Source organism: Lampris incognitus, chromosome 2 (assembly GCF_029633865.1).
Source record: "Lampris incognitus isolate fLamInc1 chromosome 2, fLamInc1.hap2, whole genome shotgun sequence".
NCBI lineage: Eukaryota > Metazoa > Chordata > Actinopteri > Lampriformes > Lampridae > Lampris > Lampris incognitus.
Genome location: NC_079212.1, coordinates 146,066,846 through 146,092,011, shown reverse-complemented (window position 1 = coordinate 146,092,011; position 25,166 = coordinate 146,066,846). Strand labels below are relative to the sequence as shown.

General features: G+C 45.5%; 1 protein-coding gene across 1 annotated transcript in view; it reads right to left on the bottom strand.

Moving 5' to 3' along the window:
- Positions 1 to 25,166, bottom strand: part of iffo2b (intermediate filament family orphan 2b) — a 49,040-nt gene that overhangs the window by 8,146 nt on the left and 15,728 nt on the right. Inside the window, exons 2-5 of the mRNA XM_056274751.1 lie at positions 13,795 to 13,855; positions 10,883 to 10,978; positions 6,619 to 6,789; positions 2,349 to 2,497 (exon numbers count right to left, since the gene is read on the bottom strand). Coding sequence (XP_056130726.1) covers positions 2,349 to 2,497; positions 6,619 to 6,789; positions 10,883 to 10,978; positions 13,795 to 13,815 — 437 coding nt within the window. The 5' untranslated portion in view covers positions 13,816 to 13,855. The remainder of the gene's footprint in view (positions 1 to 2,348; positions 2,498 to 6,618; positions 6,790 to 10,882; positions 10,979 to 13,794; positions 13,856 to 25,166) is intronic.

The following is a 25,166-nucleotide window of genomic DNA, read 5'->3' as shown; positions in this document are numbered from 1 at the left end:
CTGTGCTTGCCTCCCTACACTGGCTTCCTGTTATATTTCGGATTGATTTTAAATTTTTACTGCTCACTTTTAAGCCTTTAAACATTCTTGTTCCTACATACATTTCTGAGTTATCGATCTGATATACGCCCTCTTGACCATTAAGGTCTGCAGATGGAGCCCTGCTGGTTATTCCCAGGTCTGTTTGTCACAAAGGGTGATCGGGATTTTGCTGTTAGAGCCCCAACACTATGGAACTTTCTTCCTGCTGAGCGAAGACGAACCAAGTCTCTAGCTTCTTTTAAATCTTGTCTTAAAACTTTTATTTATGTGAAAGCTTTTACACAAATGTTTGATATTTTGTTTTTATTTATACCGTTTTTATTTTTACTCTTATTTTTGTAACTGTTTTGATTAACAAATTGCTTTCTTCCCTTTTGCTCTTATTTTATAGTTATGTTAGGGCTTTTTATTTCATTCTCGTATTTCTTTTTTTTATTTTGTATGTGATTTTTACCTATTTTATCCTGTTCAGTGAAGCACTTCGTAACTTTGTTTAGAAAGGTACTATATAAATAAAATCTATTATTATTATTATTATTATCATCATTGTTTTGGGCACTCCATGGCACATGGTTGCCTGTGTCGGCTTTATCATGTCTCAAGTTTATTTGTATTGCCGTAAATCAAAGAAAACAGGCTGAAAGGGCTTCTCAATCACACGGTGAAAACAGATACAGCAGACATATTACTTTCATCCCATTCAAAGTCTGAACTTGTGATTTCACACTTGGCATTTCACAGCTCAGTGAATGCTAGCATGAACACTGAACTTCCAGTTTTCTTAAAAGACATCTATCTCAGTGTCTGAAGGATTAAGGCCATTGTACTGTGTTAAAAGATTCATTTGAGTGTTAAGTTTCTCAATACTGAAGAGATCTGATGACGTTTCAGTGAAGTCTGGGTTCAAAAAAGTGAACCTACCCTTTAACACAGTCATATTCCTGATGATGTAAAAACTAATTTGGCAGATTGAAATAATTGTAATTCAGAGTGTATGAAAATGTTACCACATTTTTGTGGCATTAGACAGAATGAGTTGGCCATCTTTCCGGCTGGTGACTGAAATGAGGGTAACAAAGAGGACGCGTTTCTAAGATGTCAGCTGCGAGGTTTAATTTAAACACATGTTGTTGGGCAGATTCACAGGCTATTCCAGCAACAAGCAATATTTGTGATTGTTAAGATATGGCTCTCTGGGTTGGGGATGAGTTGTTGCCTCAAGTAAAGGAGTTCAAGTATCATGGGGTCTTGTTCACGAGTGAGGGTAGGATGGAGCAGGAGACTGACAGGCGGATTGGTGCAGCATCAGCAGTAATGCGGACGTTGTACCGGACCATTGTGGTGAAGAGGGAGCTGAGCCGGAAGGCAAAGCTCTCAATTTACCAGTCAGTCTTCGTTCCAACCCTCACCTATGGTCATGAGCTTTGGGTAGTTACTGAAAGGGTGAGATCGCGGTTACAAGTGGCTGAAATGAGTTTCCTCCATAGGGTGTCTGGGCTCAGCCTTAGAGATAGGGTGAGGAGCTTGGACATCCGGAGGGAGCTCAGAGTAGAGCCGCTGCTCCTTCGCATCGAAAGGAGGCAGTTGAGGTGGTTCGGGCATCTGATTAGGATGCCTCCAGAGCGCCTTCCTTTGGAGGTTTTCCGGGCACGGCCAATTGGGAGGAGACCCCGAGGTAGACCCAGAACTCGCTGGAGGGACTACATGTCCAACCTGGCCTGGGAACGCCTTGGGATCCCCCAGGAGGAGCTGGAGGGCGTTGCTGGGGAGAGGGATGTCTGGAGTGCCCTACTTAGCTTGCTGCCACCGTGACCCGACCCCGGAGAAGCGGCTGATGATGAATGAGTGAATGAATGACGATGTGGCTGAAATATTTCAGTATGTCAGAATGTTCCTGGGTTTTCTTTCCTTTTTTCAGTATTAATCCTTCTTCAAACCACCTTGGCAGAGCAGCGAGGTTGCATCACAGTATCTATTTCTTGATTGGGAATATATCAGGAGGAGTTTGTCTACATAATTTCCACTACATTCTTAGAAAAATACTCTTCTGGTGTCAACCAAATGATTCTGAAACATGAATTCATGTCTGCTGTGCTCTGCTAAATAATTATATTTTGAGTGCAGTGCTCCACTCGAACACTAGATGGGGCTAAATGTAAACGCAGTGTCGCATCGTTGCATCAACATTGCAGGACAGTATTGGCTGATGGTGTAACCGCAGAGGAGATTGCACTGGATTCCGGTAAACGGATTTGTGAGTGAGTGCGTGGGTGACTGTGTATTTTTGGATGCTGTGGGTCCCTTACAGCTGGTTGAGCACGCGTTTCATTTCATCCGTGATGTTGAGGGACCCGGGGACCTCTTCCTCCGAGGTGCTGGGGTCCGCATCCATCTCTGAACTGTCCTCATCAGACACCACCTTACGCTCTTTCTTCCTACAGCAAGCCATGGCACCCTGGAAAAAACCAAACGCACACAAAATCATCAATTAATCAGATTTTATTCATAAATCATGTTCCAAACATCAAAGCAGAAGGCTGTTTTCATTAGAACAAGTTGACATTTAGAAGGGAAAAAGGCAGTAAATGATGCTGCCTGTAAAACTGCACCACCAGATTGGTGATGTGGTTGCCTGATATCTGTTTTAACCACAGACTGGTCAGTGCTGTGAGTCAGCACATGGACCAGTATGCTGTGTTGTAGTCTGGACTGGTCTTCTGTGTCAGTGCAAGCTCTGGAGCATGGCAGAAGGATTTTCTCCCCATATCTTGTGTAGTGCTAATGAACAGCACACAGGACTGTGCTCCCAGTGTGTGGTCGAGCTTCAGGCAGCACCGGCCGTATGATAACCTCATGTGCACTGCAGAAAGTCACAGCGTCCGTATTTCACCGCTCTGAGTGTGTGTGTGTGTGTGTGTTTCGGGGGGAGGGGGTCCTAGTAAATATGCAGATCTAATAAGATCTGCATGTCTGTGTACAGTTTTGTATGTATATTTTTTTGCATGCATGCTTGCAAATATATATGTATACATCTCTATATAAATATATGTAACTTTGTTAAAAGAAACGCTCAACGGTAGGGAAAGTGCTCAACAAATAAGGAGCAAAATAATCCAGTGAGTCGGGTAAATTCTTTGAGACGCTACAAGCCTGTTTCATGCCACAAGCAATCATGACTCACTGGATTATACATACCATATACATATGTATATATATGTATATATATATTCATTTATTCTTTGATCACCAGACGCTTGTCCAAGGTGGGGTCACGGTGGCAGCAAGCTAAGTAGAGCACTCAGACGTCCCTCTCCCCCCAGCTCCTCCTGGGGGATCCCAAGGTGTTTCCAGGCCAGATTAGACATGTAGTCCCTCCAGTGAGTTCTGGGTCTACCCCGGGGTCTCCTCACAGTTGGCAGTGCCCAGTAAACCTCCAAAGGAAGGCGCCCAGGAGGCATCCTGATCAGATGCCCGAACCACCTCAACTGGCTCCTTTCAACACAAAGGAGCAACGGCTCTACTTGGCTCCCTCCAGATGTCCGAGCTCCTCACCTTATCTCTAAGGCTGAGCCCAGACACCCTACGGAGGAAACTCATTTCAGCCGCTTGTATCTGTGATCTCACCCTTTTGGTCACTACCCAAAGCTCATGACCATAGGTGAGGGTTGGAACGAAGATTGACTGGTAAATTGAGAGCTTTGCCTTCCGGCTCAGCTCCCTCTTCACCACAATGGTCCGGTACAACGTCCACATTACTGCTGATGCTGCACCAATCCACCTGTCAATCTCCCGCTCCATCCTACCCTCACTCTTGAACAAGACCCCGAGATACTTGAACTCCTTCACTTGAGGCAACAACTGATCCAAACCCGGAGGGAGCAATCCTTCATAATCAGGTAGAGAACAAAGGCCTCAGAGGTCGCGTTCTGATGAAGCCAACAAAACCACACCATCTGCGACGAGCAGAGATGCAATTTTGAGGTTCCCAAAACGGACACACTCCTCACCTTGGCTGCGGCTTGAGATCCTGTCCATGAATATCACAAACAGAATCGGAGAGAAGGGACAACCTTGGCAGAGTCCCACACCCACTGAGTGCCAAGAATGCGGACACCGCTCTCACTCTGGTTATACAAGGACCGGATGGCTTGTAGCAACTGCCCCGGTACCCCATACTCCCTCAGTACCCCCCACAGAGTGTCGTAAGCCTTCTCCAAGTCCACAAAACACGTAGACTGGCTGGTCAAACTCCCATGCCTCCCGTCAGCACTTCCGCAGGGGTGAAGAGTTGGTCCATTGTTCCACAGCCAAGACGGAATCCACATTGCTCCTTCTGGATCCGAGGTTCGACAATTGGTTGGAGCCTCCTTTCCAGAACCCTACAGTAGACTTTCCCAGGGACGCTGAGCAATGTGATGTCCCGATAATTGGAGCACACCATCTGGTCCCCCTTTTTAAATATGTATATTAAAATAAAAGATATAAATAAATAAATAAATGCTTAAATGTAAAAATGCATGCTTGAGAAAAAAAAAATTTGTTTTATAATATATATAATTTTTTGCACGTATGCTTGCAAAAAAGAAAATATATATATATATATATTGATGAGATCAATTATCCATAGGTATTGTTGTGTTACTGTGTTTGTCTGAGTGCATAATCAAATGGTGCATTTTGGTGAAACAGAACAAGTCAGTGATCGAGCGTTGTGGGTCCCTGCTTATTTCTTTCATAAAACGCAAACCGTTTCATCATCGCTGCTGTAAAAGTCCTGAGAAAGCCCAAAGCGTCCCACCAGCTGTCAGTTTCACATTCATGCGGTTTCTTCCGGTGTCTGCTTGACTTTTGCTGTGGACTCAACATTAGAGCCATGTGTGTAATTGTACTTAAATCCTGACCTGTAACGTTCAGAGATGTGCATAACAACAACAACAACATAAAGGAAGACAAACAAATTCAAGTAGAAGTGTTGTAGATACCACGTTTACAGACAGCTGACTTTTTTTAAACGCCTTTAGTTGTTGTTATTTGCTGCCGTCTCTGCGTAGTTTGCTGAAGACTGTGTGCAAAGATTTACTGGCGAGGCATCAAACCAAAAAACCACGTTGCTGCATGTCGTTGGCTCGGCAGTGTGCAACTGTCACCTCTTAACAATATAAATAACAACAAAAACAAATAAAACACCAAAATAGACATGGGAAGCTAATTTGATGAGAGAGGTCGTGGCTACACAACAACTTAAGTGACATTTGTTGTTTTCAGTCTCCGTCAGTAGAAATCAGTTTAGTTTGACGGCTGTACAGTTTACTGAGACACACAGCAACACAACCAGTCAGCCGGTCCAGCTCCCGTGTTTTAAATGGACCAGTCTGACTCATTTACTTTGTTTTAATCAGTAGTACTTACTGATATTTACTAGTCACATTAGGATATTTACTAGTCATGTTTTGATATTTACTAGTCATGTTATATTTACTAGTCACGTTATAGTTACTATTCACATTGTATTGTAATGAATTCGGGGGGCAACCACAGGAACTGCTGCGGCCGGGACACATCGCTGACCGCTCGACTAAAGGGTCTGACCCATTAGCCAACGGCCAATGTGTCTACTTATCCATGCACGTTACAATATTTACTAGTCATGTTATATTTACTAGTCATGTTATGATATTTACTAGTCACATTATATTTACTGGTCATGTTATGATATTTACCAGTCACATTATATTTACTAGTCAGGTTATAGGATTTACCAGTCACATTATATTTACTGGTCATGTTATGATATTTACCAGTCACATTATATTTACTAGTCAGGTTATAGGATTTACTAGTCACATTATATTTACTGGTCATGTTATGATATTTACTCGTCACATTATATTTACTGGTCATGTTATGATATTTACTCGTCACATTATATTTACCAGTCACGTTATATTTACTAGTCAGGTTATAGGATTTACTAGTCACATTATATTTACTGGTCAGGTTATGATATTTACCAGTCACATTATATTTACTAGTCAGGTTATAGGATTTACTCGTCACATTATATTTACTAGTCATGTTATGATATTTACTAGTCACATTATATTTATTGGTCATGTTATGATATTTACTAGTCATATTATATTTACTGGTCATGTTATGATATTTACTCGTCACATTATATTTACTAGTCAGGTTATAGGCTTTACTAGTCATATTATATTTACTAGTCATATTATGATGTTTACTAGTCATGTTATATTTGCTAGTCATGTTATGATATTTACTAGTCACATTATATTTACTAGTCACATATTTTCGAGTCATTGCCATTACTAGTTATTGTGCTATCTATACTAATCATGTGATATTTAGTAGTTATGACATTTACTGGTCATGTTATGATATTTTAATAGTCATATTGTGATATTTACTAGTCATAATATGATATTTATTAGTCAAATGATGCTGTGTGAAAGCCAAAATATGACTTATCTCTCCTTTAAATACAGTTAGTCATATTTTTCTTCCATTTCAGCATTTTCTCATGTATTTAGGCACCAAGTGTTCAATACCCACCCTATCTGGGAGTGACCTGGCAGGACTGACGTTGAACATCTTCGACATGTCCTCCGAGTTCCTCTGCTGGGCGACGTCGCACAACTTGGCCGTGATGTCGATCCGCCGGCAGATGTCCATGTCCACCTTCATGGCTTTTTCCTGGATCTTTGAGTCCAAGTCAGACATTTGCTGCATGGGAAGGAGAAGTACCTTGTTTTAGTGTGGTTTCTACTGTCTTCATTACATTTTATTTACTGCTTGGTTTTCGCCCTAAACCTCGTCCGCGTCTAACCACCGGTTTTCTAAAGTTTGGATTGAATTTAAGGTTGAGGTTGAATTCGGAGACGTAAACCTTTTTGTGAACTTTTATAAATCTCATTGTTACAAGTGAAAGGGAAGATGGGATATGAAAAGTCTATATTTAATCTGTACTAAAACCCACTGTACATAGTGCCATGAAACTACTAGCGTGTATTACTGCCAAACTAAAGTGCACTTTATAGCCTGGGTGTATTATGTGAGGTAGTAAAGAATCACTGCGTTCTGGTCAGGTTTGTGGTTCTTGTCTGGGTGCTGGATCCTCAGATGAATCTAAAAAAAAATGGGACCCCACACCAATTTAATAATTTATTACATCATGAACGTTTGGGGCAGACACTCTTCCTCAGCATCCTTCCCCCTGTTAAGTTGCCATCTTGCATGCCAACGACTGCCGATGGCGATGGTACTGCAGAATGGCAACGGGCTGCCATTTTGCATGCTAAGGAAGGCTGTCTACCCAAAACGTGCAGTGATAAATTATTAAATGGAGGTGCTGTCCACATTTTACATTTTTTGATACTTCATATAACGTACCGTCCATACTGATCCGAGTCTACAATCGTCTCAGTTGGTTTAATACATGATGGGGGACGAACCTCTAATCTTTTCAGTTCTCATTAGTTTTGTTGATGTCCCCTGTCTTCAGCTCAGAATATTTTTTCCATCCACCCATTATCTAAATCACTTATCCTGCTCTCAGAGTCACGGGGATGCTGGAGCCTATCCCAGCAGTCATTGGGCGGCAGGCGGGGAGACGCCCTGGACGACCCGCCAGGCCATCACAGGGCCGACACACACACACACACATTCACACCTAGGGACAATGTAGTACGGCCGATTCACCTGACCTACATGTCTTTGGACTGTAGGAGGGAACAGTAGCCCCTGGAGGAAACCCACGCAGACACGGGGAGAACATGCAAATTCCAGACAGGCAACGCCCCGGGACGACCCCCAAGGTTGGACTACCCCGAGGCTCGAACCCAGGACCTTCTTGCTGTGAGGCGACTGCGCTAACCACTGCGCCACCCCAAAATATTTTTCCTGGGTCATAAAATGAGGCCCTCCCCTCAGCTCAAACCCTTTCCAGCAGGTCTGAGCTCAGCTATGTTGCACAGCTCAGCAGAGCTATAGGACAGCTATCTGCTTTGTGACCGTGTCTAGCCTTCCTGGCCTCTATGCTTGGTGTTACGTGGTCTCCTCAGCAAAATAACTTGATGTTGGCATTATTATTCAAGAGATGGAGAAGACGGCTGTACTTGTATGATGTGTGCCACCGTCCGTACAGAGCTGTAAGCACAACAGCTGGCTAGCAGAAATACTAGCTAACAGATAGTAGAGGACCAAGTCGGTGATGAGCAGCTCCAGCTGTCATTATCTATCCTGAGCTTCCTTTTTTTGGGGGGAGGGGGGATTTTTCCCTCCTTTTACTCCCCAGTTGCACTTGGCCAATTACCCCACTCTTCCGAGCCGTGCCGGTCGCTGCTCCACCCCCTCTGCTGATCCAGGGAGGGCCGCAGACTACCACATGCCTCCTCCCATATATGTGGAGTTGCCAGCCGCTTCTTTTCACCTGACAGTGAGGAGTTTCACCAGGGGGACATAGTGCATGGGAGGATCACGCTAGTCCCCCCTGTCCCCCCCCCGAAAAGGTGCCCCGACCGACCAGAGGAGGTGCTAGTGCAGCGACCAGGACAGATACCCACATCCGGCTTCCCACCCACAGACACGGCCAATTGTGTCTGTAGGGACGCCTAACCAAGCCGGAGGTATGACGGGGATTCGAACCAGCGATCCCCATGTTGGTAGGCAACGGAATAGACCACTACACCACCCGGACGCCCACTGACCTTCCTTTAACATGTTTAGGGCATAAGCACTGTCTATCTTTGGCTTTGAATAAAAGTATGATGGGATTTTCCCGCACAGCCTGTGTGGTTGTGTTGACACCATGCTGTGGTTGGATGTGCGTGCGTGTGTGGCGCTGGTTGGACTTGGTGGGGCGGTTGGTGCCTTGGAGTGATGGTAAAACAGAAGTTCTGTGTGGTTTTTATTTTTACTAATAAGAATCTGCTTCACTGGCAAAACATGCTTTCGCTTTCCCAGGAACGTTAGGTATGAAAACATAGCACACCTTCAGGTTCACCGGGTAACCGCGGCCGGTGAAGGGTCTACGAACGCGTCTTGAGCTTCTTAATAAATACATACACGACTACAAGTATGACTATACTATAACGGCTTGTCTTTGTGAGCAGTGACGATGACTGCACTGAATCTGAGGACACATGTTAAGACACAAGACACACACTATTCCTGTGGCACAGACTACCAACTAGTCTTCCAGAAGGATCACTGCATACTTACCCTTGTCTTGCAGTCGCACATCCAGAGGGTAGGACAGAAAAAAGAAACAAAAATCTACAATATATGAATGGCAGTGTGAGGGAAAACAGGGAAACAGTGATGCATTGAACATGAATGTGTGTGGCGGGCAGACGGGGCTGGTCCAGCAGTGGGCCCAGCAGTGTATATCAGCATACAGCAGCTCTTCCTGGGAACAATACAGGACTGTACAGATCAGGAAGTCCTGTTGATCTACCACTGGTCTAAAAACACTCCATCTACACAGAGGGTTTGTCTTAGAGCCTTCCTGGCTTTTAGTACTTTCCCTCCATTCAGATCAGGCAGGGTGTGTCTATGGAGCTGAATGACGTCCTGGGGAACAGCCCCTGCATGATGCCCACGGAGGTGAAAGACAACGAATGCTGTTGCAACAACAACAACCCCAATCATTTCTTACGATGTAACTGGTATAACCAAAGTCTCTTTAGGGGAAGCCGTTTCACTCCTTCACCATCTTGGAAATGCTGCTGGCCAGTGACCAACAAGACTAGACCTCTATCTTCTACATGGGTAGTCGTCCATATCTCAAGTTCTGAGACACATTATCATCTCATCTCATCATCAGCCACTTCTCCGGGGTCGGGTGGCAGTGGCAGCAAGCTAAGTAGGGCATTCCAGACGTCCCTGTCCTAAGCAACGCCCTCGAGCTCCTCCTTGGGAATCCCAAGGTGTTCCCAGCACCACCTCAACTGGCTCCTTTCGACATGATGGAGCAGCGGCTCTACTCCGAGCTCCCTCCGGATGTCCGAGCTCCTCACTCTATCTCTAAGGCTGAGCCCAGACACCCTACGGAGGAAACTCATTTCAGCCGCTTGTATCCACGATCTCACCCTTTCGGTCACTACCCAAAGCTCCTGACCATAGGTGAGGGTTGGAACCAAAACTGACTTTGCCTAACGGCTCAGCTCCCTCTTCAACCCCAACGGTCCAGTACAACGTCCACATTACTGCTGATGCTGCACCAATCCGCCTGTCAATCTCCCGCTCCATCCTACCCTCACTCGTGAACAAGACCCCGAGATACTTGAACTCCTTCACTTGAGGCAACAACTCATCCCCAACCCGGAGGGAGCAATCCCCCATTTTCCAGTAGAGAACCATGACCTTAGACTTGGAGGTGCTGACTCTCATTTGCTTATCATTTATTTCTCATACTTAGGAGCTTGTACATAACACGGAGTGTTAAAGTTTGTTCCAAAAGATGCCTTTTTCACAGAAAAGTTTGTTGTTGTTGTTGTTGTTTTTTTTTGCCCTTGGTTGATGCTTGTACACGTCTCATCCACCACCTGAGGAATCATTGAAATTACAGTGATCTGATGTAAATAACAGAAGTGTGCCTGTATCAGTCTGAACGAATGATTGGTGGATTTTCTTTATGACGTGCAGACAAAGGAGTTAAATAAAGAAGCCACCAAGAACGGATCAGTTTCCACTGCTTTGACTGGAATGTCCACTTTTTGGACATGACCCCCCCCCCCCGAAATTGCTTTTAATGAGAGGAAAGAACTTAATTAAAGATCAGTGTGACTGACTTGTGAGGTCAGCCATACATACTTACATCACTCATCAGGCTCTTAAACACCACCAGCTCCGCCTTCAGTCTCTCCACCTTGTCTTTCAGCTCGTCCTGGACTTCTGCAGACTCCTGAGCACCCTGAAACCACATCAGCATCACGTGGGAGTCAGGTGAAAGGTCAACCAATGAGGGCTCAGAGAAATGCTTGTGCAATAAAACATGGAGCACTGAATTCTCGGGGGATTTGATGAATCCTATTTGATTGAAAAGTGCAGCGATTTCATAAAAGCGTCACCATGTTTTCAAATATATGTAAGTGAGCGGCATTCTCCCGGGAGGCCAGACCAGCCAGAGCCAGCACCTTGATAACGTGACTCGCGCAAGAAAAACTTGGCCCATAGGAATGCATTGGATACAACTTCGTGGTGCCGGACAAGAACTTTTTGGTGACATCGTGTCCCCCAGCACGATTTCACTGATTAAATTTCATGACTGTGACACAGAATCTCGTGATACCGGGCTGGTTTTGGATGACAGATGGCTAAAGACAGGAAGTGGCAATATTCCAGACCAACATAAATACAAATGTGGTGGCACACACCAGTTTGTTGTTTTCCATGTATTTAAAAATGTTGCGCCTAGAATGCATTGGATACAACTTCGTGGTGCCGGACAAGAACTTTTCGGTGACGTCGTGTCCCCCATCATCAGGACGTGTTGGTGTCATGTCAGTATGGAGCGGTACTGGATCATCAGGACGTGTTGGTGTCATGTCAGTATGGACTGGTACTGGATCATCAGGATGTGTTGGTGTCAGTATGGACTGGTACTGGATCATCAGGATGTGTTGGTGTCAGTATGGACTGGTACTGGATCATCAGGACGTGTTGGTGTCAGTATGGACTGGTACTGGATCATAAGGACGTGTTGGTGTCATGTCAGTATGGACTGGTACCGGATCATCAGGATGTGTTGGTGTCAGTATGGACTGGTACCGGATCATCAGGACGTGTTGGTGTCATGTCAGTATGGACTGGTACTGGAAGTTGGGTACTGGTGTTGGTGTCAGTATGAACTGGTACTGGTGTTGGTGTCAGTATGGACTGATACTGGAAGTTGGGTACTGGTGTTGGTGTCAGTATGGACTGGTTCTGGAAGACAGATGAAATGTGAAACATGGTGCATCTCTAGGCACTATGTGATACCGGGGACCTTACTAAATGGCAGTGGTTGTGGTCTTTAAAGTCCTTGCCTCTATCAAGTCAGTGGAGTGGCTTCAACACAGCTGTCAGCTCTTCAGATAATTTATAATCAGTCTTCCTTCCAGTCCTGGTGAATAAAATACCGTTGGACTTGCAGTGACCTCGTCGCTCCTCCCGGTGCTGAGCTCGCTAACTGTTCTGTCTCGTCACACGGACACACTTCACCGTGCACTTGCATTTAAAAAGGGAGAAATGTCCTCATAAAGAGTGAAGTTGGGTGGACACAGCTGACTGGGCCTCCGCCTGCAGCGGAGGTTGACCTGTGAGGAGTTCTGCTGCTGCTCTGCACCCGCTGCCAGCTGCCTGTGTGGTCTGAGGGGGTGAAGCCCCGCCCCCCCCCCATCATTTACATACTGCTGACCCAGAATCCAACACCAGCATGGCTCATCGATTCGGGCCTAAGGAGAAGACGAGTACGGCCTGGAGGACGAAGCTGACAACAACAACAACCAACACACGCCGCCTGCTGCGAGACTTACAACCCTGTAGTGAAGCTGGTTTATGTTGATCCACATCCTGTTTCAGCTCGGAACACAAACATGAGGAGAGTGTGCCGGCGGTGTTTCACCTGTAGGGTCTACCTCAGCCAGCAGGCTCCATATAATAGCTCTGTAATCTGCTTTACTTTAATCTGACACACACCCACCTCACTGCTCCTGGTCCACATCAGCCTGGACCACATGTACTGCGAATGTATTTAATGGCCGAACACACACATATATATAATATATATATATATATATATATATATATATAAAGAGAGAGAGAGAGAGAGAGGTAGCTGATGAGTGCGCGATGCACTAAACAAGCTTGTACTGCTATGTATTAAACGTTATTTTTCCTACACACACATACACACACACACACACACATATATATATATATACATACACACACACACACATATATATATATACACACACACACACGCATACATACATATATAGATACATATGTATCTATATATAGATAGATAGACATATATGCATCTAGCAAGATAGATGCAGGAAAAACTTTTAATCTATACATACGTGTGTATATTAATGTATATATTGTGTGTATATATAGATACATATATGATATATCTATATATATAGATATATGTATACACAATATATTTACATATATACACTTTATATATACGTAATATATTCATTAATAATCATATATTATTAATGTACAATGTGTAAATATGTATATATAGATTAATGTGTGTGTATATATATATGTGTGTGTGTGTGTGTGTGTGTGTGTGTATATATATACATATACATATATACATATACACACACACTAAAAGAGATACAAATGAAAAAACATGAATAAATTAAAAGAGACGGAAAGACGGACAGAGATATAGATAGATGGACAGACAGACAGACAGACAGATAGATAGATAGATAGATAGATAGATAGATAGATAGATAGATAGATAGATAGATAGATAGACAGACAGACAGACAGACATGATGGATAGATAGATAGATAGATAGATAGATAGATAGACATGATGGATAGATAGATAGATAGATAGATAGACATGGATAGATAAATAGACAGACATGATGGATAGATAGATAGATAGATAGATAGATAGATAGATAGATAGATAGATAGATAGATAGTAGAGCAGCTTGGTGTCTTTTGGAGGGTGGTTTGATAGAGAGACCACATGTCTTGGTGTGTCCTCACCTGCTGCAGGTTTTCCACCATGGACTCCAGCTGTTCTCTCCTGGACACCTCCTCCAGCCACCTGCAACACACACACACACACACATTACTTAGCGCTCCATAAGAGGTGGGGCACATTTCCAGCGGATTTCCTAAAAGTTAGCAGAAGTAACGCAAATCAGTGTGTGTTACTATCAACTGCTGTTGTGTGACTCTTCTGAAGAGGGCGAGGCGCGATGACGTCATCGGAAGAGCGTCAGCCAATCAGCATGGAGAGACGTGCTGGAGGCTGCGTTGCCGTGGCGACAGCGGCGGTAACGGCTCTTGATCGGCCGTCCGTCAGTCCGTCACGTGCAGCCGGACGCGCTGCGGAGGAAATGACGCGGTTCACTTAACCACACCGACACGACGACCGACTCACAACCGCTCCCGCCAGACAGGAAGCGGTCCACTCCCCGGCTCTGTTTTAAATCAGCCCCATTCTTTTATTCGGCAAATGTCACATTCGCCAATGTAAATGTGGTAAAGAAACTCCTTTATCTGTACTATCTGAACAGGAAGTCAGACAGCATGTCAACACTTCCTGCTCCCAACAAACCCTCACGGAAAGGATCCCGAACCGGTCTATTAAGAAGGTAACTGTTACGGGTCTAGAAACAGTAACCACTTCCTGCGAGCTCTTATTTTGTAATATCCTGTTCGTCTCTTATGGAGCTTTTATTCTGGCGCTCTTCCGGCAGAATGTTTTTTTTACTTTATTCAACAAGACAATGTACATATAATATATCAGGTACAAACACGAACACACAATACAGCAGAGCTGGTAACAACAGCCAAGAAATAAAATACCAATGTAAACTACTAATAAGACCCGTTAGTCCCTAGCTAACGGGTCTTAGCCTTTAGCCGAGCGGTTAGTGACGTCGCCTTGTGGTGCAGTACACCTCGTATCGAATCCCGCACCGGGCAACAAAATAACCCGTTACACCTCTACTACTACTACTACTACCACTACTTTCGGCTGCTCCCGTTAGGGGGCGCCACAGCGGATCATCCGTTTCCATCTTCCAAAGAGGAGGTTTTCCATAAACCTCCTCTTTGGCCTTCCTCTTCTCCTCTTCCCTGGCAGCTCCATATTCAGCATCCATATATATATGAGATGAATGACACTCTAAACAAGTTGAACATTGAGTAATTATAGTAGCAATACACAAATAAATAAACATCTTAAAATAAATAAAATTAAAAACAAGAAAACATTTCATTTGACATCGGGGGTTTTTTAAATTTATTTCTGATTTTTCCCCTTTTTTCTCCCAATTTAGTGGCCAATCGATCCCTATTTTAATTCAAACACCCACCCTCATACTGCCTGCGTTCGCCAACTGCATCTCTCCAGCCGGCAGTCTTGAAGGAGACGCCTCCCCACTTTTGTGACAAGGCGACTCCAAGCCGAACCACTGTTTTTCCGACACACACAGAGACGCATTCATGTGACGAACACAAGCCGACTCCGCCCCCCTCCCGAAGACAGCGTTGCCAATGATCGCTGCTTCATGGAGTCCGGCCATAGTCGGATCTGACGAGACCGGGGCGCGAACCCCAGTCCCCAGTGGGCAACTGCATCGACGCAAAGCCGATGCTTAGACCGCTACACCACCGCGGACCCCGACATCGGGGGTTTTAATCAAACGTGTTTGTGTGGTATTGTAAGAAGCTGCCACGTGTCGTGTTGCGCGTGAGAGCAGGAGAGCCGAGCCTCGTGTCCATCACCTGTATCACGTGTTCTCCACCCTTTACACCCCAGCCAAGCTTAAACCCCCCTCCCAGTGATCAGCTCGTGTTTCTGTTTTGTATTTCTCGCCTCACCCTTCGGGTTTTCTTGCGCACAAATGAGAAATGTGCATAAAAACAAGCGGCCGGAAACCCACTGGCACGCACTGGACAGAGGACGCTGAGGGTCAGCCGACCCGACTCCGGAATCCGGTGCAGGACTTTACCCCAGGGGTCCGCTCCTCCCAGCTCTGATTACACTTGCCCTTGGCAGTCTGGGATCCCACCCCCGTCCCACCCCTGTCCCACCCTCCATCCCCATCCTTTGTCTCTCTGTTCGGCGTTCAGCATTCCCACCGCTCCAGAGAGCCGGAGCTGGGGGAAGAATGAAATCCCCGCTCCGTTTCCTCTGAAGCAGTGGTTCTCAACCTTTTTGGGGTCCTGGACCCCCTGCGTATGTTTGATCTACCCTGAGGACCCCTCCACCTGATCTTGGGGGAGGGGGGGTTGCAATTTGTAGAAACAGTAGAAACTGCATTTTAAATTGCATTATAGCATTAATTCACTCTTTGGGGCAAAAATAAGAGCTTTCAGTTGTAACTTAGATATAGTTAACAAAACAGAATTCTTATGCAGTAACTTTCAGATATATGTAACAACACAGAATATGTATTCAGTAACTTTCAGATATATGTAACAAAACAGAATATGTATTCAGTAACTTTCAGATATACGTAACAAAACAGAATATGTATTCAGTAACTTTCAGATATATGTAACAAAACAGAATATGTATTCAGTAACTTTCAGATATATATAACAAAACAGAATATGTATTCAGTAACTTTCAGATATATGTAACAAAACAGAATATGTATTCAGTAACTTTCAGATATATGTAACAAAACAGAATATGTATTCAGTAACTTTCATATATATAACTAAACAGAATTCTTATGCAGTAACTTTCAGATATATGTAACAAAACAGAATATGTATTCAGTAACTTTCAGATATATATAACAAAACAGAATATGTATGCAGTAACTTTCAGATATATGTAACAAAACAGAATTCTTATGCAGTAACTTTCAGATATATGTAACAAAACAGAATTCTTATGCAGTAACTTTCAGATATATGTAACGAAACAGAATATGTATGCAGTAACTTTCAGATATATGTAACAAAACAGAATATGTATTCAGTAACTTTCAGATATATGTAACAAAACAGAATATGTATTCAGTAACTTTCAGATATATGTAACAAAACAGAATATGTATTCAGTAACTTTCAGATATATGTAACAAAACAGAATATGTATTCAGTAACTTTCAGATATATGTAACAACAGAATATGTATTCAGTAACTTTTAACAATGCAAACGGGAGCGAGATCTCTTATTAAAATACAACAAATTACACTTGTGAAACAGATGTAATTAGAGAAAAAAGTCCTGTTACCCTTTATAGTTTAGGTGGATAAAGGTCTCAGTCACATTTGAGTAAAATAATCCTATTTCTATAAATGTCATAGGATCTTTTTTTAAAGATATTTTATTTTCACTGACCCCTTGCAATTACACCACGGACCACTAGGGGTCCGCGGACCCCCGGTTGAGAAACACTGCTCTAAAGAACCGCTGTTCATGGATAGTCTCTGACTGATGAATGGCCGCAGAAGGTGAGCTTCAAGGCTTTAGATAATCTCAGCAGGGTGGGGTCTCTCCAAATTCCTTCATGTCGACTGACTCATTCACTCACATTCCCCTGAATTCCCAGCAGCAGGAAGGCAGTTTATCCAACACGTGACTGGCCACAGCCACACGGACGTGACACGTGGGGGACGTTTGCGTGGTCCCCACTCAGTAAAGCGGCGCCGGGTAACATTTGCACTTCAACATATCGGCATTAAGTGAGTGCTGGTGGCCTGGTGTGACGTGTACGGCAGGGTGACACAGTCTGGTCTGGTTTCTCTGTACTTTTGTCACCAAACCTCCCGGGAAACACAGGGACTGCTTTACCGAAATGTTTACTTTTCCTCGTCTTCTTCTACAGTGGTCTTTTGAGCTTCCGCTCAATAAATGCACAAACCCTGATGCTACGCTATGAAGAAGAAGAAGAAGAAGAAGAAGAAGAAAGCCCCTCGGTGGTCTTTGTAACAGTTAAAATTAATTGCCGAAATCCCAAAAGTTACCCGGTGCTACTTTAAATGATGTCAAACCGCAGAAGTCCGACCTGCGCATGCGCTGTCGTGTATGTTTCAAGCTCGGCGGCATGTTGAACATGGCATTTTTACTTCCGCTTCCGGTTTGGGAAGATGGCGTCTCGAACTCACGTTTGCAGCGGCCTCACCACCCAGTACCGGTCTGGGACGATGGCGGCGCCAATTCACGTCTGCGGCGGCCTCAGCCAGTACCGTCCATGCAGCGTTTGTCCACGTCTGCACCTACGTTTGTCTTGGTTTGATGGCTGGGAGAGCTGGTGCTGGACGGGCTGGGAGACCTTGGTCTGCTGTGTCCTGTGGGCCCAGGGCCCAGCTTGGAGCTGTGCCCGAGGAGGAAGCACTGAGGGCAGTCTGAGAGGACGCAGAAGTGTGGCAGGCTAAGCTAACTGCTAGCCCATGCAGACCGGCGGTTCCGATAACACCGAGGGCGGTCTGAGAGGACGCAGAAGCGGGGCAGGCTAAGCTAACTGCTAGCCCATGCAGACCGGCGGTTCCGATAACACCGAGGGCGGTCTGACTGGGAGAGGTGGGGTTTTATCAGCTGAGGGAGCCTGGTCTGCTGCATCCTGTGGGCCCTGGGACCACGGCCTTGCCTGGAGCTGCACCCGAGGAGGAAGCACCGAGGGCGGTCTGACAGGATGCAGAAGCGGGGCAGGCTAAGCTAACTGCTAGCCCATGCAGACCGGCGGTTCTGACAGTCATCCTGGCAGGGGTCGGTTCTCCTGGAAAGGGATTTTGTTAGTTGGATATAGTGTGTGTTAGTTTGGATGTAGTGTGTGTTAGTTTAGATATAGTGTGTGTTAGTTTGGATGTAGTGTGTGTTAGTTTGGATATAGTGTGTGTTAGTTTAGATATAGTGTGTGTTAGTTTGGATGTAGTGTGTGTTAGTTTGGATGTGTGTTCTTGTAGTTGTTGTAGTTTTTGGATGTGTGTGTCTGTGTTTGTGTTGCCCTGCTGCGGCCTGGGGAACAGTGTGGTTAGTGTTGTTATGGGGGACGTGTTAGAGTCCCTGAAACAGTGGCGGTTAAACAGGAACAAGACAACAGGAGATGAGGCGCCATACTACTGCCGGACCTGCTGGTCCTATCTGTCATGGCCGCTGGAGGACCACACGTCTCTGTGTTGACAGGACGCATCACCGCTAAGAGGCGGTAGAAAGACGCTTCCCTACAAGCGTCCGTCACACACACACCGGGCCGCTCCACTCAGCACCCACGGCACCACACGGTCCACGGTGCCGCTGCCGCCCTCTGGGAGGAGGCACCGGGCCGCTGAGTCACCGCCGAACCCAGCGCTCCGGAGCTCCCAACCACCCGTTCACACACACGATGACGTCACCCACAGTGTCAGACGGCCACGTGACCAGGAAACACTCTGCACCGTGGGGGGGGGGGTGCGTGTGTGTGCGTGAGAGAGAGAGAGAGACATACCCTAAATAGAAGCTCCTATGGTGCTGCTGCACCCTGTTTTTAGTTTTTTATTGTTGTTGATATTATTATTATTATTATTATTACTATTACAATGATTACTATTATTATTACTATTATTATGATTATTATTATAAGGAATCAGGAACATTTATTTGTCGTTTCGTTTCATGCACTTGCGTACATGAAATGAAACGAAACATCGTTTCCCCCAGCCACATATACACATATATCCAGCATATAAAACACATATATCCAACATATAAAACACATATATCCAACATATAAAACACATATATCCAGCATATAAAACACATATATCCAGCATATAAAACACATATATCCAACATATAAAACACATATATCCAACATATAAAACACATATATCCAACATATAAAACACATATATCCAACATATAAAACACATATATCGAACTCGCACCTTTCACATCGGTCTATCTCCTTTTCCATAGCTCCTATGATCATATACTTGGTGTCTTAAGACGCGTCTCCTCATGGCCTTCAACGTTCCCAGAGGCCATTTTCTTCTCCGCCCGACGAGATTTTTCACCATTTTGAATTTTCTGAAAAACCATTGTTTCTATCTCCTCCTACAACATTTGAGCTATTTGAACCAAACGTGCTGTGTTCTATTCAGTAGACACCCTTTGTCAAAAATTGTCACAAGACTTCTGAAATTCCAAACAGTATGAGGACAAACATGCTTGCAGCCTACGCTCCTAAACAGGAAGTTGGCATATCTTCTAAATCTTTCATCCAATTGTCCCCAAACTTGGTGTGTAAGTTCAATACTGGGTCTTGAGGCCACGCCCACTTGGTTGAGCGACTCACTTAATGGAGTAGTGGCGCCTCATGGAGGCGCTACAATGGGGGGAAAAACATTCAAATGACCCCTGCTCCTAAACGCTTTGTTTTACTTAAACCAAACTTTGTTTCTGACTCTTTCGCCACTACAGTTCTTTGATTCTTTTAAAAGCATTTTGAGTAGGCCGCACAAAAATGCCACGAGAGGTTAAGGCCGTCTATGAGCTATTCCACTTGGAACTCACTTTTATCGATATTTTTATGTGTATTTTCGAGTGTGTTTCCATGTGGGATCGTGTGTATTTGTGTTTCCATTATTGTTAACTTAAAAAGAAATGTGCAACATCTTACAACCACCACTGAATGCTGGGACATTATGGGGTCCGATTACATTCACCATGGAAACCCAAACGGACAGAGAAGAACACTGTCAATATCTTCCTGCATCACCAACAACAAACCCAACAGCCAGAGATCCACATTCCCAACGAAACTTGGCCTTGTCTCTATGCGGAAGCCACTGAATGTACTCTGTCTAATTAGGGAGAAGTATATTCTGGCAGGCTGCTCCTGCTCCCGCTGTGATTGAAGCCTTGTTTTAAAGAAATGCTGCCTCGCTGCTTCCTCTGTGTCCCAAACACAGCGGGCCTGCGGCTGGACCCACTCAGAGGTCAGCCACATTCCCGGCTGCATCACAGCCCATGTAGACATGAGACAGTCTCCATCAGTTGACTCGACTGTAGTACTCATCGTCTCACTTCCTGAATGGTCGCTTTGTCGTTTCCTTCCAAATTGTGTCTGTGTGTGTGTGGGGGGGGGGTGAAAGGGATAGTTTGGTTTCTGTTTTTTTACCATGTTTCCCATGGTAAAAACTAAGTGACAGAGCCAGACAAACTTGTACATTGGTTTTTATGTCTGTTCAGTTTGAAGGTACTCTGAGCAGCGAGTTTAGCCTAGCTTAGCGTAGTTGCTGGATCTCTCCTGGGACCATTAGCCGCTAATGATCATAGCTCCTCTCAAAAGAAGGTAAACACACTTGTCTCCGAAGCTGACTGTTAGTGCGAGGGTACAGAGTGGTTATTGTTTCCTGGCCTGCTTATCGCGCTCAGGAGGCGGGGCCTATCGGTGGCGGGGGAGGCGGGGCCTATCGGTGGAGGGGGAGGCGGGGCTAGAGATGCGCGCTAGAGGAAGCGGAAGGTGAGAAATGGAAGCGCGTGCTTGGCTTGAGTAAAGCGGCGGGTAGGACGAGCGGCGGACTAAGAAATGGGCTGCGGTATAGACACGGTTCGGGAAGACGGTTCGGCTGCTAAGCGACGCGTGGGTAGTGAGCGGAGGGATTTCGGACTAAGGAGGCCCACAGAAGCGCCTTTTCCACCAAAGTAGGTCTGGTTCAGGCACCGGTTCCGTTCAGGATTCTGAGAATCTTGGTGTTGTGTGGCAAACGCGCCCGCGTTCCGACCAGTTCTTAGCGGAACCGTTGTACGTCATCAACGGGGGACTTTGTGCGTTGCACACCGGATGTAAACATTAGCCACGTCCCACTGAAACCCACTAGCTAGCAATAATATGACGTCATATTATTGCGTCGTCCAGCTCCACTGTTTTTTCATCGTCTCGGTAGTCCTGACGTGATTTAGCTCGTTGACCGTTTGTTCTTGCGTTGGACTGAACCCACTCTGGGCCAGCTCTCCTGCTAATCCGCCATACAGCTTACTCCCTGTCGTGCTCCTCTCTAGTTTCTCCTGAACCTCGGGAGATGCCCAGATCACGACCCAACACTGGGTTCCTCCCCTGACCGCCGCGCCCCCTCCTTATCGGCCATTATCTACTGACCGCCGCGCCCCCTCCTTATCGGCCCATTTCGCCATTTTCTCCTCTTCTTCCTCTGGAATGTCACGCGCCCATTGATGTCGTCACGGTTCGTGCCGAAGAACCTGCTGTTTGGTGCCGCTTCGGAACTAACTTTTCGGTTTCGGAACCAGCTTATTTTTGGTGGAAATGCTCTGAACCGTTCAAGGAAGGGTTTGCGAACCGGCACCGAACCCGTTCCCTGTTGGTGGAAAAGGGGCAAGAGTGTTGTTCCGGGCGGAAGGCTAGCGGTGTAGCGGCTAGCAGCGCAACGGCGGGGCCGTGTCTGAGTGCAGCGAGGAGGGCGGGGCGGGGCCGTGTCTGAGTGCGGCGGGGCGGGGCGGGGCCATGTCTGAGTGCGGCGGGGCGGGGCGGGGCCATGTCTGAGTGCGGCGGGGCGGGGCGGGGCCATGTCTGAGTGCGGTGGGGCGGGGGAGGGCGGGGCCGTGTCTGAGTGCGGCGGGGCGGGGAGGGCAGAAGGCGGCAGCGCAGGCCTTCGATGGCGAGGTCAAATGAAAGCCTTTGCCGAACGGAAGTCGGCGTAGCTATAGCAACGGTTAGGCCGGTAATAAAGTAACAAGTAAAGGAGCCGGGAGTACCGGGAGCCGCCAGAGGAGTCCCTGCCATCCAGATGTCATCTCAGCGATTCAGCCTGCCCCACCCCCCTGTACATGGCGTGAGTTACCTGCCCTGCCTGGCCTGGCATGTGGTGTTTGTTAGTTTGTTTGTTTGTTTGTTTTAATCTTCATCAGAAACTGAGGTATGTTTTTATTTTTCTAATGGAACTCTGAACTGGGAATCCGAGGGAAGACCAGCATCACAGCTAAGACTGGTTTATATCAGTGAGCGGAGCCCTGCTGATAAGATCCCAACGAACTGTTGGTGTAAAGAAAACCGTAACCGAACTGAGTTTAGTACTGGGCACTTGAGGGGCCGTTTGCTTGTTCTTTTCACTTTTGTTCAATTTAGTGAGCGGGATATTTTGTAAACCAGCTTTGTGCTATTGAGAAACTGTCCAACAATGTTGTTTTACCAAAAGGTTTTTCACCTGTGGTAGCTTTATGGTTTATCGACTCTGTGTATACGTTTGTGGAGTTGCTACTGCGCTGGAGTAGGGCGCCCCCAACTGTCTAGCTCGGTACTGGGAGGGGAGGGATGGTGCTAAGCCAAGGGTTATGTCAGGAGCTCACCACACTTCAGGTAGTCACCGTGCCGATAAAAAAAATATCCTGAAGCCTACCTTGCCATCCCAGATAGCATCCGGGCGTGGGCCACTTCAGGCAATGAGTCGGCACTGATGGCCTTCTTCTGGCCCTGACAAAATGGATGTGAGCCTGAAGTGGCCCACATGTATAACAGCAAATATGGCCCAAATATGTCAAATCACATGTGGGCCTTTTCTGGCAAAGATGCAGTGCTCTGGGCAACATGTGATCTGGATGTGACCCTGAAGTGCCTCGTGTGGTAAATGGTGAATATGGCCCAAATATCACAAAACTAATATGGGCCACCTTTGGCAGATATGTGGCATTGCTACGGCTTGGTTCTGGCCCAGATCTGGCAAATGGCAGCGGACCGCCCAAGTGCCATCATTCCATGTGGTATGTGGGCCACATGAAGTGTCGGGTGTGGGACGGGTCCGGGCCACAGCAATTGTGCTATCTGTGTTGGCTCATATAGGATCAGAGGGCCAAGCCAGATAGGTAAAACACACTTACTGTCGGTAGGTACTGGGGCTAATTGTACTAGGGGGCGCCGACCTAGATTTGGCATTCTTCTAGACGTCTGGGGCAGGCCTATACTAATTACACCCCTACCTAGTGGAGCTCCTTCCCCGCTACATTATCCTAGCATTAACAGTTTTTCTTAATTTTCACAGGAACATACAAAATCCCAAGAATTAAATTATAGCTTGCTTTCACTCTCGCTTTCACGAGACTTAGAAGCTGAAAATGAACGCTAGTCTGACGGGATGAGGGAGCGTGTAGGAAACATTATGTGTTCTCATGTCTTTGAAGTGAATTTGAAGTGAAGTGCAACTTTCTGAATACATAAATTAAAAAGTTTCATTTTGCAAGACCACCAGCCACCCATCCTATGGTGAAGTCTGAAGGTTTATGTCCCTTCCTTTGAGAGGAGCTGCTAATGACCCTGATAGACATCCAGCAATTGAGCTAAGCTAGGCTAACCTCGCTGTTCAACGTACCTTCAAACTGCACACAGACAAAAAAACGTATCCACGATTGTTTGCTCTATTAAAGTAGGAAACGTATCAAAAACCCTGGAAACCAAAATATCCTTTTAATCAGAGTAGTCCCGTGTAATTCAATAAACACGCTGATGGGAAGAGACTGGAAGTGAGACTGTGGACGACATAGCTTAAATTCTTGTGACACATGTCAACACCGGTGATAGAAAACAGGCTGCATTGTTTTTTGGAATGGTTACAGCAACATAACAGCCAAACGGGCGCTTGCTTGTATGAGGAAGCCCACAGATAAACAGACCTCACGCGGCCAATCCAAACAAGACATGACACCATCCCAAAGGGAAGGTATTCTAACCTGGCCTTTGCCATAACTGCCCTCAGAAAGGACTTTAGTGGATGAGTTTCCCTGTACCTTCAACGTGAGTCACTTCAGTGAACGCACCGGGAGTCTCCTTACAAGGACAAAGACATGTGGAGGCTCGGAGCCCAACTGTGTCATCTCTCAGACATCTGTCTGCTCTCGTTTAACATCTGTGTGCTATAGTCCAGAGCTACCAGAATCCTTACCTCATTTACTCATTCACTATTTCCTACGTGTTAAACACAATGGTGAACGCTACTCTAGGGTGTCATAAAAGCAGATTTCAGACTCTGCTGAATCATCATCATTTTACGTCATCTTATCCTCTCATGCCGTATTTGATGGTGAAAAGAAGCACAAGCAGAGAGGATACGAGGTGAAGCATTGCACTGTGGTATTTTAGCACAAAGTATTGAACGTGCTTGGATACGACATTTTCAATTGCATTGTGGGAGTTTTTGATGGCGTTATATATACAGTGAATAGGTTCTACAGTTCAGACTCTCAAAACAAAATGGAGGAAGGTGAATATAGTGCACCATATAGCAAATAGGGAGAGATTTCACACGCAGTCACCGAAATGAAATTGAATTTATAATAATAATAATGAACTTCATTCATATAGCACCTTTCATACATGAAATTCAACTCAAAGTGCTTTACAGTTGAAAGCGGCAAATTAAAACAATCAAACGCAGAAAGAAATACAATAAAAAGTCT